At 45.3% G+C, this 13708-nt stretch overlaps 1 protein-coding gene across 6 annotated transcripts in view; it reads right to left on the reverse strand.

The window, feature by feature from the left end:
* Positions 1-13708, reverse strand: part of sned1 (sushi, nidogen and EGF-like domains 1) — a 236062-nt gene that overhangs the window by 52017 nt on the left and 170337 nt on the right. For all 6 annotated transcript variants that reach the window (XM_068041845.1, XM_068041846.1, XM_068041844.1 and 3 more), the window contains 2 exons: positions 10202-10315; positions 1439-1732 (listed from right to left, as the gene is read on the reverse strand). In XM_068041845.1, coding sequence (XP_067897946.1) covers positions 1439-1732; positions 10202-10315 — 408 coding nt within the window. The remainder of the gene's footprint in view (positions 1-1438; positions 1733-10201; positions 10316-13708) is intronic.

Genomic DNA, 13708 nt, shown 5'->3' on the forward strand with positions numbered 1-13708 from the left:
GGTTCAAGTCAAAATCAAAGCTGCTTCGTTAGGGAACTTTACACATTGGAATGTACTTGCTGCAGTTCAGCTGGTAGCAATCTGTCTCCGACTTGGAAGGCTGTGGGTTCAAGTCCCACCCAGAGACTCGACTATACTGAAGGAGTGCTGCACTGACGGAGGCGTGTCTTTTGGATGAGACATTAAAATAAAGTCCAGTCTGCCCCTTCATGTGGAAGTAAATGATGCAATGGCACTATTTTGAAGAAGAGCAATATAGTTCTCCCCAATATTTTCAGCAACATTTATCTCTCAAACAACATCACTAAAACAGATTACCTGGTCATTATCACGTTGTTGTTTGTGCGCCACTTGGCATGGCCCAGATTAATTGTCATCATAGTCGAAACTCCAAGTATAAATCCTGGGACAATGAATGATTGCATTGTGTTCCCAGGTCATTCTAGCCCAGGTTACATTGCGCCTTTACTGATGCTTCATTCCCAAGCAGCAAGACTGCTTGCCTTTGTGAGCCCATTTTTGTATGACATGTGAGAGCTCTAAATTATAGAGGGCCTTGCTGTCTGTGTGACTCTGGGCAATTCACTGACAAACTGAACCACGAGCATGGCCCTGTGATAGCCACTATGGGGCATGCTATCTGGGACTGGCCATTTTAACTTTTAGATCAAACTATGTCAAGCTTGGCCATAATGTCTCTGATAGCTCTGTGTGTTAATGGACAACTCCATGTTGGTCTGAGCTACACAGAGCAGGAATATCCCAGGTCTAATCCTCTACCTGTGCTGAGTTAGTTGGTCTCAGGTAAAGAGGCAGCAGGAAAAATATTGGCGTTTGATTCTGAGCTGCGGGTGGACAGGGTCTGGGGTACGGTTGACATTCTTCATAGTGCTGGGCGGAACACAGACCCTTACATTACAGGAGACCATTGGGCCAGTCATATCTATTGTAAGATGGACTAAAGAGCTGAAATCCAGAGGTGAGGTGAGAGTGACTGCTGTTGACATCAAGGCAGCATTTCAATGAGTGAGGCACCAAGGGGCCCTAGCAAAATTGAAGTCAATAGGAGTCGGGCAAAACAGGGTGCTGTAGCTCCCTACATTAGAACAGTGATTACAATTCGGAAGTACTGCTGTAAAGCGCGTTGAATGTTCCGAGGCCATGAAAGGCACTGCCTAAATGCAAGTTCTTTCTTTAATGGAATATACCAAATCAGCCATCCGATCAGTACCAGAAGCCTGAGAAAAAGGCTGGTGTGTATAAATCTGATGTACAACTATAAAATGCTGTCACACACAGAGCTTGCAAACAGCAAAGCATCCTACTGCACTTTTGTCTGAAGTTTCCAATGGGTGTAAATGGTGGTGTTCCAGTCTGGAAGGGAGAAAGAGGAATATTGTAGGAATGTGTAAGCACAGCATGGAATGAACATACTTACTTGTCCATACAAGGAGCACAGCAGGCTTGCTGATGTCATTCTGATTGACGTTACGCTTGACTGAGAAAACAGAGATGTTGTAAAGTCTTCCTGGGGACAGTGACCTCAGTTGGTGCCGTGATCTGCTTTTGTCGACAAAATCAGTCTTGCGCACTTTCCCATCGAAGGACGTGTACGTTACTGCAAAACCATCGATCAGCTCCTGTGTGCTGTCAGTCCCTGGGGCGTGCCATGAGATTTCGATCTCAGTACCCTCTGATTTTACCACTGTCAGTTTCGCTGGTGGAGTGAGTTCTGGGAAACAAAATAAAACAGGAATGAACAAAACGGCAGTGCTCGCTGAGAACAAGGCAACAGCAAACAGTCATTTATTTTCTCCACATCCCTATTGTCACGTCCACCCTACAGCCACTTCCATTGAGAGGGGAGCAAAGTACTGAATGAGTAAAGGTGATTTGGTGTATTAGACCCATTCATTCTGCAGTCCATTCACACTCTATCCCATTATAGGCTCTACCCATCCATTTAATCCCCTTCCACAGCCCATCTACAATCTGCGTTACCATGGACTCTATCCCACCCACTTAATTTTCTGAGTTAAAGTTGATAGACTCTTACAGCACAGAAGGAGACCATTCAGCACATCATGCCTGTTTGAAAGAACTAGTCAATTTGTCCCACTCCTTCAACCTTTCCCCACAGCTCTGCAAATGTTTTCTTATCAAGTGTATATCCAATTCCTTTTTCAAAGTTACTATTGAATCTGCTTCCACCGCCCTTTCAAGCAGTGCTTTCCAGATTATAACTTGCTGTGTTAAAAAATTCCTCCTCAATTCCCCTCTGATTCTTTTGTTAATTACTTTATCAACCCTTCTGTAGTGGAAACAGTTTTTCCTTCTTTACTCCATCAAAACCCTTCATTATTTTGAACACCTATTAAATCTCCCCTTAACCTTCTCTGCTCTAAGGAGAACAATTCTAGTTTCTCTAGTCTCTCCATATGACTAATGACCCTCATCCCTGGTATCATTCTAGTGACTCTCCTCTTCACCCTCTCCAAGGTCTTGACAGCCTTCCTAAAGTGTGGTGCCCAGAGTTGGACCTGGCTGACACTTAAGTGCAATATTGAGGGAGTGCTACACTGTTAGAGGTGCCAGCTTTTGGATGAGACGTTAAACCAAGGCCCTGTCTGCCCTCTCGGGTAGATGTAAAAGACCCCATGGCACTATTTTGAAGAACAGCAGGGGAGTTAGGTCCTGGCTAATATTTAATCCCTCAACTAACATCACAGAAACAGATTATCTGGTCATTATCATATTGCAGTTTGTGGGCGCTTGCTGTGCACAAATTGACTGGGACATTTTCTACATTACAACAGTGACTACACTTCAAAAGTACCTATTGGCTGTAAAACATTTTGGGATATTCGGTGGTCATCAGAGGCACTTTCTTTTTTTCTGTTCCTGCTCCCCTTTAAAATTGTAGCATTTAGTTTATATTGCCTCTCCTCATTCTTCCTTCCAAAATGCATCACATCCCATATGTCCTTTATAAATACTCAGAGTTCCCAACCTTATTTAAATAAAGCTCTTAATATTCATCCATCCTCATATCTCCACCATTCAACCCTGGCCTGCTGCAGTTCCCTCTCTCCAGTCATAACAGCATATGAATCATTTTGTTCCATAGACAGAATCCCAGTGTTGTCCAATACTTGAGTCACTAGACACATGTGTCTAATTGCGTTTCTGATTAATGAAAAAGAAAAGAGCAATAGAGGGGGTCATGAGTCATGTGATCTCAATGCTCAGATTCACATGGCATATGTATGTGAACTTTAACCCTTTTGTGCATTTGTTGGTAAACAATAAAAAGCAGAGCTTGTGTGATCGCAGTAAATGTTTTACTCCTTTGGCCACTGAATGCTTAGATGTTTGTTAGGTAAAAGTCCACATGTCAAGTACATGGGAACATACGAATTAGGAGCAGGAGTAGGCCACTCAGCCTCTGGAGCCTGCTCCGCCATTCAATAACTTCATGGCTGAACTGATATTCCACATTTCCACCCACCCCCAATAACCTTTAACTCCCTTGCTTATCAAGAATCTATCTACCTCTGCCTTAAAAATATTCAAAGACTCTGTTTCCATTGCCTTTTGAGGAAGAGAATTCCAAAGACTCACGACCCTCTGAGAGAAAAAATTCCTCTTCATCTCTGTCTTAAATGGGAATACATTATTTTTAAACAGTGACCCCTAGTTCTAGATTCTCCCACAAGGGGAAACATCCTTTCCACATCCACCCTGTCAAGACCCCTCAGGATCTTATATGTTTCAATCAAGTCACCTCTTACTCTGCTAAATTCCAGCAGATACAAGCCTACCCTGTCCAATCGTTCCTCATAAGACAGCCCGCCCATTTCAGGTATTAGTCTCGTAAACATTCTCTGTACTACCTCTAACCCATTTATACCCTTCCCTAAATAAGGAGAACAATACTGTATGCAGTACTCCAAATGTGGTCTCACCAATGCCCTGTATAACTGAAGCATAACCTCCCTACTTTTCTATTCAATTCCCCTCGTGATAAACAATAACATTCTATTAGCTTTTCTAATTACTTACTGTCCCTGCATACTAACCTTTTGCGATTCATGCACTAGGACACCCAGGTCCCTCTGCATCTCAGAGCTCTCACCATTTAGATAATATGCTTCTTCTTTATTCTTCCTGCCTAAGTGGACAATTTCACATTTTCCCACATTATACTCCATTTGCCAGGTCTTTGCCCACTCACTTAACCTATCTATATCCTTTGTAGCCCCCTTATGTCCCCTTCACAAGTTACTTTCCTACCTATCTTAGTGTCATCAACAAATTTAGCAACCATACCTTCGGTCCCTTCATCTAAGTCATTTATATAAATTGTAAAAAGTTGAGGCCCAGCACAGATCCCTGTCGCACACCACACGTTACATCTTGACAACCAGAAAATGATCCATTTATACCTATTCTCTGTTTCCTGTTAGCTATCCAATCTTCTATCCATTTCAATATGTTACCCCCTACACCATGAGATTTTATTTTCTGCCATAACCTTTGATGTGGCACCTTATCAAATGCCTGCTGGAAATCCAAGTACAATACATCCACCGGTTCCCCTTTATCCACAGCACATGTAACTCCCTCAAAGAACTTCAATAAATTGATTAAACATGATTTCCCTTTCACAAAACCATGTTGACTCTGCCTGATCATCTTGAATTTTTCTAAATATCTTGCTATACCGTCTTTAATAATAGCTTCTAACGTTTTCTCTAAGACAGATGTTAAGTTAACTGGCCTGTAATTTCCTGCTTTCTGTCTCCCTCCCTTTTTGAATAAAGGAATTACATTAGCTATTTTTCAATCAAACGGAACCTTCCCCAAATCTAGGGAATTTTGGAAAATTAAAACTAATGCATCAACTATCTCACTAGCAACTTCTTTTAGCATCCTAGAATGAAGTCCATCAGGACCCGGGGACTTGTCAGCCCGCAGCTCCAACAATTTGTTCAGTACCACTACTCTGGTGATTGTAATTTTCTTGAGTTCCTCCCTCCCTTCCATTTCTTGACTTACAGCTAATTCTGGGATGTTACTTGTATCGTCTATCGTGAAGACCGATGCAAAACATCTGTTCAATTCATCTGCCATCTCATTATTATCCATTATTAATTTCCCAGATTCACTTTCTATAGGACCAACACTCACTTTGTTAACTCTTTTCTTTTCTAACTATCTATAGAAACTCTTACTATCTGTATCTGTATTTTGTGAGCGTGTGTGATGCATTTTCTCCTAAAATTAGTGCAGGTGACTAAAATGGCATGGCCACAGCCTCAACCAAGGCTAGTTAGCAATTTCTACTGAACAACACTGGTCTATTCCTATAAGCGGTAATCCTGTCCCAAACAGATTTATATCCAGTTGCTTTTTGAAAGAGATAATAGGGAAGATTTTCTTAGGTCTGCAGCCAGGTGTACTGGAACATCCAGAAGCAGCAAGTTTCAGGAAAAAAAAAATCGGGCAAGGTCATGGTTTGACCTAATATAAAAGCAAAATACTGCAGATGCTGGAAATCTGAAATAAAAACAAGAAATTCTGGAAATACTCAGCAGGTCTGGCAGCATTTGTGGAGAGAGAAACAGAGTTAAAGTTTCATCAGATCACTGACCTGAAACGTTAACTCTGCTTCTCTCTTCACAGATGCTGTCAGACAGACCTGCTGAGTATTTCCAGCATTTCTTGTTTTTATTTCATGGTTTGACCTGCTCGATTTTACAATATTTCCTTTCCAAAAGCAATCCAATATACCTGGGTATACACCCAGGCTATATCTCCTAATGCTGTAGATTAAATTGACCTTCCTGCACAGTGAGGAGGAAAAAAATCACTTCAACATGTTTCTGACAATCTTTCTCGAGGCTTCTCCATTCAGTTAATTTCCATCCATAGGGATTAGTGTGTGATGTTGAAGCCTTCATTCATGAGGAGCACAAGTATGTTTACTTTTAGAATATCAGTCTTGCTCGTACATAATTTCGAGCTGCTCTCAAATCATTCCCAGCTCTGCCTTTTCTCCTATATTGTTTCCAATGGTATTAATTATCTATTACTCCCAGCTCCACTCATGCCTGTACTGATTGTCCATCACTCCCAGCTCCCCTCATGCCTGTACTGATTGTCCATCACTCCCAGCTCCACTCATGCCTGTACCATTTGTCCATCACTCCCAGTCTCCCTCAGGCCTGTACTGATTGTCTATCACTCTCATCTCCGCTCAGGTCTGTACTGATTGTCTATCACTCTCATTTCCGCTCAGGTCTGTACTGATTGTCTATCACTCCCAGCTCCACTCAGGCCTGTACTGATTTTCTATCACTCCCAGCTCCCCTCGTGCCTGTACTGATTGTCCATCACTCCCAGCTCCCCTCATGCCTGTACCATTTGTCCATCACTCCCAGTCTCCCTCAGGCCTGTACTGTTTGTCTATCACTCTCATCTCCGCTCAGGTCTGTACTGATTGTCTATCACTGCCAGCTCCACTCAGGCCTGTACTGATTTTCTATCACTCCCAGCTCCCCTCGTGCCTGTACTGATTGTCTATCACTCCCAACTCCCCTCACACCTGTACTGATTGTCTATCACTCCCAGCTCCCCTCATGCCTCCACGTGGATTCCAACTGCAGTTTCACCCATCATGCTTTGAAACCACCCAGGATCACAGGTATCTCCAAGAAATACAACGTTCCTCGGACTGCTACTCTCGCCGCATCTTGAGATCCACACTCAGTGCTATGCGACGCCACATGCACACACTGGACCTCTCTCTCCAGCAGCACCGTCTCACCTTATCTCAAAGCTGTTCTACTCCGCAGTTTCATCTCATCTTACGTCTCATCCGACGCATCAACAAAAAACTTTTTTTCTTCCTTTCAGGTGTTAAGGAACGCAAGCTCCAGCAGCTGATGGGGACTAATGCCCCTCCAGATCCTCCTTCCGCTTCACTTCCCTCTGACCCCACCCCTTCTGATCTGACCCCTTGCCGTGTATTCACTATACCCTCTGACCTCCCCCTCTCTGATGCTGAACGTTCTGTACTCAGCAAAGGTCTCAGTTTTATCCCCTTACGCCCCCACCTCAATGAATTTCGCGCTCGGCATGACGTTGAGCTCTTCTTCCGTCGCCTCCGCCTCCGGGCTGACTTCTTCGACCAGGAGTCCTCCCCCCGACCAGCAGACCCATTCACCCGCCTCCAGCATTCTCCCTCTACCTGGACCCCTCCCCCTGGCCTCTTACCCGCTCTTGATTTCTTTATTGAAAACTGTCGGCGAGACATTGGTCGTCTCAATTTCTCTGCCCCCCTCACTCACTCTAACCTGTCCCCCTCTGAAATTGAGGCACTCCGTTCTCTCAGGTCTAACCCCGACATGGTCATCAAACCTGCAGACAAGGGTGGTGCTGTTGTTGTATGGCGTACCGACCTCTACCTTGCAGAGGCTCAACGCCAACTCACAGATACCTCTTCCTACCTCCCTCTGGACCATGACCCCACCACCGAACATCAAGCCACCGTCCAAAGGACTGTCACTGACCTCATCTCCTCTGGAGATCTTCCCTCTACAGCTTCCAACCTCATAGTCCCACAACCCCAGACAGCCCGCTTCTACCTCCTTCCCAAAATCCACAAACGGGACTGTCCCGGCAGAGCCATTGTATCAGCCTGCTCCTGCCCCACTGAACTTATTTCTTCCTATCTAGACTCTATCTTTTCTCCGCTGGTCCAGTCTCTTCCCACCTACATCCGTGACTCTTCTGACGCCCTAGGTCATTTTGACAATTTCCAGTTTCCTGGTCCCAACCGCCTCCTCTTCACTATGGACGTCCAATCGCTCTACAGCTCCATCCCCCACCAGAATGGTTTGAGGGCTCTCCGCTTCTTCCTGGAACAGAGGCCCAACCAGTCCCCATCCACCACCACCCTCCTCCGCCTGGCTGAACTTGTTCTCACATTGAACAACTTCTCCTTCAACTCCACGCACTTACTTCAAGTAAAAGGTGTCGCTATGGGTACCCGCATGGGTCCTAGTTATGCCTGTCTTTTTGTGGGATATGTCGAGCATTCTTTGTTCCAGTCCTACTCAGGCCCCCTTCCCCAACTCTTTTTCCGGTACATTGATGACTGTATCGGTGCAGTTTCCTGCTCGCGCCCCGAACTAGAAAACTTTATCAACTTTGCTTCCAATTTTCACCCTTCTCTCACCTTTACATGGTCCATCTCTGACACTTCCCTTCCCTTCCTCGACTTCTCTGTCTCCATCTCTGGGGATAGGTTGTCTACCAATATCCATTATAAGCCCACCGACTCCCACAGCTACCTTGACTACACTTCTTCACACCCAACCTCCTGTAAGGACTCCATTCCATTCTCCCAGTTTCTCCGTCTCCGACGCATCTGCTCTGATGATGCTACCTTCCATGACGGTGCTTCTGATATGACCTCCTTTTTCCTCAACCGAGGATTTCCCCCCACTGTGGTTGACAGGGCCCTCAACCGTGTCCGACCCATTCCCCGCACCTCTACCCTCACCCCTTCCCCTCCCTCCCAGAACAGTGACAGGGTTCCCCTTGTCCTCACTTTTCATCCCACCAGCCTCCATATCCAAAGGATCATCCTCCGCCATTTTCGCCACCTCCAGCGTGATGCCACTACCAGTCGCATCTTCCCCTCCCTTCCCCTGTCAGTATTCCGAAGGGATCGTTCCCTCCGCGACACCCTGGTCCACTCCTCCATTACCCCCACCACCTCGTCCCCGTCCCAGGGCACCTTCCCCTGCAATCGCAGGAGGTGTAATACCTGCCCATTTACCTCCTCTCTCCTCACTATCCCAGGCCCCAAACACTCCTTTCAGGTGAAGCAGGAATTTACTTGTACTTCTTTCAATGTAGTATACTGTATTCGCTGCTCACAGTGTGGTCTCCTCTACATTGGGGAGACCAAGCGCAGACTGGGTGACCGCTTTGCGGAACATCTCCGCTCAGTCCGCCAGCAGGACCCTGAGCTTCCGGTTGCTTGCCATTTCAACACTCCCCCCTGCTCTCATGCTCACATCTCTGTCCTGGGATTGCTGCAGTGTTCCAGTGAACATCAACGCAAGCTCGAGGAACAGCATCTCATCTACCGATTAGGCACACTACAGCCTGCCGGACTGAACATTGAGTTCAATAATTTCAGAGCATGACAGCCCCCCATTTTACTTTAATTTTTAGTTATTTTTTCTTCCTTTTTTTTTAAACATTCTTTTTTACATTTTTTACAATCTTTTTTTGCATTTATTTCATTTCATCTTTGTTTGTTCAGTTTGCTTACACACTGTTTTTTTCAGGTTTTTTTTCAGGTTTGCACTTGCTGCTGTTCAATAGTCAGTGTATTTACACCTAATCTGTACTAATGCTTTGTCTTTCAACACACCATTAACATATTGTTTGCCTTTGCTCCGTGACCTTTTGGTCAGCTATGTGGCCTGGTCCAATCTGCACCTTCTCCTTTGTTATCTCTTGCCCCTCCCCCACCTCACTTGCTTATAATCTGTGACTTTTCTAATATTTGTCAGTTCCGAAGAAGGGTCACTGACCCGAAACGTTAACTCTGCTTCTCTTTCCACAGATGCTGCCAGACCTGCTGAGTGATTCCAGCATTTCTTGTTTTTATCCCCTCATGCCTGTACTGATTGTCCATCACTCCCAGCTCCACTCATGCCTGTACCATTTGTCCATCACTCCCAGCTCCCCTCATGCCTGTACCATTTGTCCATCACTCCCAGTCTCCCTCAGGCCTGTACTGATTTTCTATCACTCCCAGCTCCCCTGGTGCCTGTACTGCTTGTCTATCACTCCCAGCTCCCCTCAGGCTTGTACTGATTGTCTATCACTCCCAGCTCTCCTCGTGCTTGTACTGATTGTCTATCACTCCCAACTCCCCTCACGTCTGTACTGATTGTCTATCACTCCCAGCTCCACTCAGGCCTGTACTGATTTTCTATCACTCCCAGCTCCCCTGGTGCCTGTACTGCTTGTCTATCACTCCCAGCTCCCCTCAGGCCTGTACTGATTGTCTATCACTCCCAGCTCCACTCATGCCTGTACTAATGTTCTACCACTGCTGCTTCCCTTGTGCCTGCCTAAATGGTTTTACGGTAAGCATTTACCACTTGTCCCTTACCTGCATCGCAATGTTTTCCCGAGTATCCGACTTTGCAAGTGCAGATGTATGATTCATTCACGCTGCGACAGAAACCTCGAGCACCACAGGGGCTGAGACGGCAGGGATTCACAACTGGCAGAACACAAAGAAACACATTACTGAATGGCCGTGGGCAATGACAGAATGGGGAATTACTTAAAGTGTGAATTCTAACCAATTAGAGTGAGGCAGACTGCAAACTCATGGATATGAAAATGAATTTTTGTTTTATTTGTTCTTGGGATGTGGGTGTCATTGGCAAGTCCAGCATTTGTTTCCCATCCCTAATTGCCTTTGAGGTGGTGGTGGTAAGCCGCTTTCTTGAATTGCTGCAGTCCTTGTGCTGTAGGTACACCCAGAGCTTTGTTAGGGAGGAAGTTCCAGGATTTTGACCAAGCAACAGTGAAGGAATGGTGATAAAGTTCCAAGTCAGGCTGTTGTGTGGCTTGGAGGGGAAGTTGCAGGTGGCGGTGTTCCAATGTGTCTGCTGTTTGTCCTTCTAGATGGTAGAAGTCGTGGGTTTGGAAGGTGCTGTTGAAGGAGGCTTGGTGAGTTGCTGCAGTGCATCTTATAGATGGTACTTACCACAGCCATTGCGTGCCTTTACTGGAGGGAGTGAGTATTTAAGGTGGCAGATGCGGTGGCAATCAAGCAGACTGCTTTGTCTTGGATGGTGTTGAGTTTCTTAAGTGTTGCTGGAGCTGCATACGTACCAGCAAGTGAAGCGTATTTCACCACACTCCTGGACTTGTGCCTTGTAGATGGTGGACAACTTTTGGGGAGTTAGGAGTTAAATTACATGCCGCAGAATTCCCAAACCTGATCTTGTAGTCACAATATTTATACGGAGGGTCGAGTTAAATTTCTGGTCAACGGTAACCCCCCAGGAGGTTGATAGTGGGCAATTCAGTGATAGTCATTGAACGTCAAAGAGAGATGGTTAGGTTCTCTCTTGTTGGAGATGATCACTGCCTGGCACTTGTAGGCACAAATGTTACTTGCCACTTATCAGTCCCAGCCTGGATGTTGTCCAGGTCTTGCTACATCTGGATATGGGCTGCTTCAGTAGCTGAGGAGTTGTGAATGGTGCTGAACATTGTGCAATCATCAGCGAACATCCCCACTTCTGACCTTATGATGGAGGGTAGGTCATTGATGAAGCAGCTGAAGATGGTTGAGCCTGGGAGACTACACTGAGGAATTCCAGCAGTGATGTCCTGGGGCTGAGATGATTGTCCTCCAACAATCACAACCATCTTCCTTTCTACTAGGTATGACTCCACACAGCAGACAGTTTTCCCCCTGATTCCCACTGATGTTAATTTTGCTCGGGCTCTTTGGTGCCGTTGGTCAAATGCTGCCTTGATGCCAAGGGTCGTCACTCCCATTTCATGTTATTGCGCTTATTTGTAATTCTAATGTTAATCAATCGGTTAATATTTTAGAATCTAATTTGGTCATATAAGGTAGATTAATGGGTGTAACTGATTGGGAAAACAAGCACAGACCAGTTGTGTCAGATTTCTATTCAGTCAGTGCTCCATCTGATTTTCCAGTTGAGATTGAACTGGCATCAAAGGCTCCTCCCAATTTGCAGTGTATTGCAATATAATTACACCTCTGCCGCCCCCTTGGCATCCAAACAATTGTCTGATATTTACACCAGCATAAAGCTCAGTCACATACTAACCAAGACTGCTCAGGTATGCTGTTTACAAAGTATGGATGAAGTTTTACTTTGTATCTAACCTGTGCTGTACCGAACCCTTGGAATGTTTTATTTGGCACTGTAGAGGGAGTTCGATTCTGCCTGTAACCTGTGTTCTGAGTCACCCAGGAATGCTTGTTGAAACAACATAGAGGAGGCTTTACTCTGTATTTAATTTACTTCATCATTAGATACTGTCATGAAATGTCACAAATAGACAAAAAATTATAAAGGAGAATTGAAGCATTTTATTACCTACAAGGTGACTGATTACTTCGTTCTGGGAGTGCAGTTACACTTCTTACTTGACTCACAAACTGATCCAGTGTACGGTTTCTGACACTCACACACAAAGGTGTTAACCCCATCCTTACACATCCTGCCATTCAAACGGGCATGAGGAACATTCATTGATATTTGAGGACAGAGTGTTTAACATCTTAACAGCATTTATGCTTTCCAATCTTCTCCTTTGTCTGGAAAACCATGACAATTGCTGGCATTCCACTATGTGCTGCTGGCTCCCCATCAACACCTCTCCCAATCAGCTTAAACAATGAATGATATGATATTTGAATGTTTGGGGCATCACTGCATTTGATTAAGTTGATTAAGTACTTAGACTAATTAATTGAACAATAAAACAAGTTTATACAGCAATGGCAGTGAAGGTGGTATGCCTCAACTTCAGCCCGTGTGAGTTTGGCAGAGCATTGTGATCCCAGACAACCACATCGGCAGTAAGTGTCTGCATCTCGAGGAACTTCAGCTCAGAGTTGTTGAGCTGGAATCTGAGCTGCATACATTGCAGGGTATCAGGGAGTTACCTGGACACTTTGATCCAGGAGGCAGTCATACCCCTTAGGTTAGATCGTGGTACAGGCTTGATTAATGGTCAGGGCCAGGAGGATGTGACTGTGAGTCAGGCAGGCAGAGGAACCCCAGGGCAGTGCTGGAGGAGCCTCAGCCTTTGCCCTTATCCAACTGGTACGAGGTTCTTGCTGCCTGTGTGCATGAGGGCAAAGTCTGCAGGGTGGATAAGCAAACTATACACACACCATAGTACAGTAGGCCATTTAAGTTGGCGGAGTGAAAAGGAACGTGGTAGTATAGCTACGGGGGATAGATACTGTTCTGTGCGGCCACGACTGGCAGTTCCGAAGGTTTTGTTGCTGGAGAACAACTTGGAGTTGGAGGGTCCATGTAGGAACTAACAACATAGATAGAACTAGGAATGAGGTTCTGCTCAGAGAGTTTGCCGAGTTTGGGTTGAAATTAAAATGCAGAACCTCACATGTAATAATCTCTGGATGTTACCTGAGCCACGTGCAAACTGGCATAGGTACAAACACATTAGAAGGTTAAAAGCGTGGCACAAAGAGTGGTGTGAGAGGCAGGAGTTCTGATCCGTGGGCCACTGGCATGAATACTGGGGAAAGATGGAGCTGTTCCATTGGGACAGGCTCCACCTAAACTGGTCTGGGACCAGTGTCCTGGCAAATTGAATAACTGGGGCAGTAGACAGGGGTTTAATCTAATGAAGGAGTGTGAGAGGATTCAGGAAAGGGTAAATTCAGAAGCAGGAAGAGAAACGCCAAGACGTCAAAAATAAGCAGACTAGTTCAGGATGGGACAGAGAGCTTAATAGCATTAAGTGACTAAGGTGACATCAGGGAAGATAGGACAAAGTTAATTCTAAAGGCACTATACCTGAATCAGAAAATCAAGATGTAGGTTCAGTTTGGGTGGAGCTAAGAAACAACAAGGGACAGTAAACA

This window comes from Heterodontus francisci, chromosome 11 (genome assembly GCF_036365525.1).
Source record: "Heterodontus francisci isolate sHetFra1 chromosome 11, sHetFra1.hap1, whole genome shotgun sequence".
Taxonomy (NCBI): Eukaryota; Metazoa; Chordata; class Chondrichthyes; order Heterodontiformes; family Heterodontidae; genus Heterodontus; species Heterodontus francisci.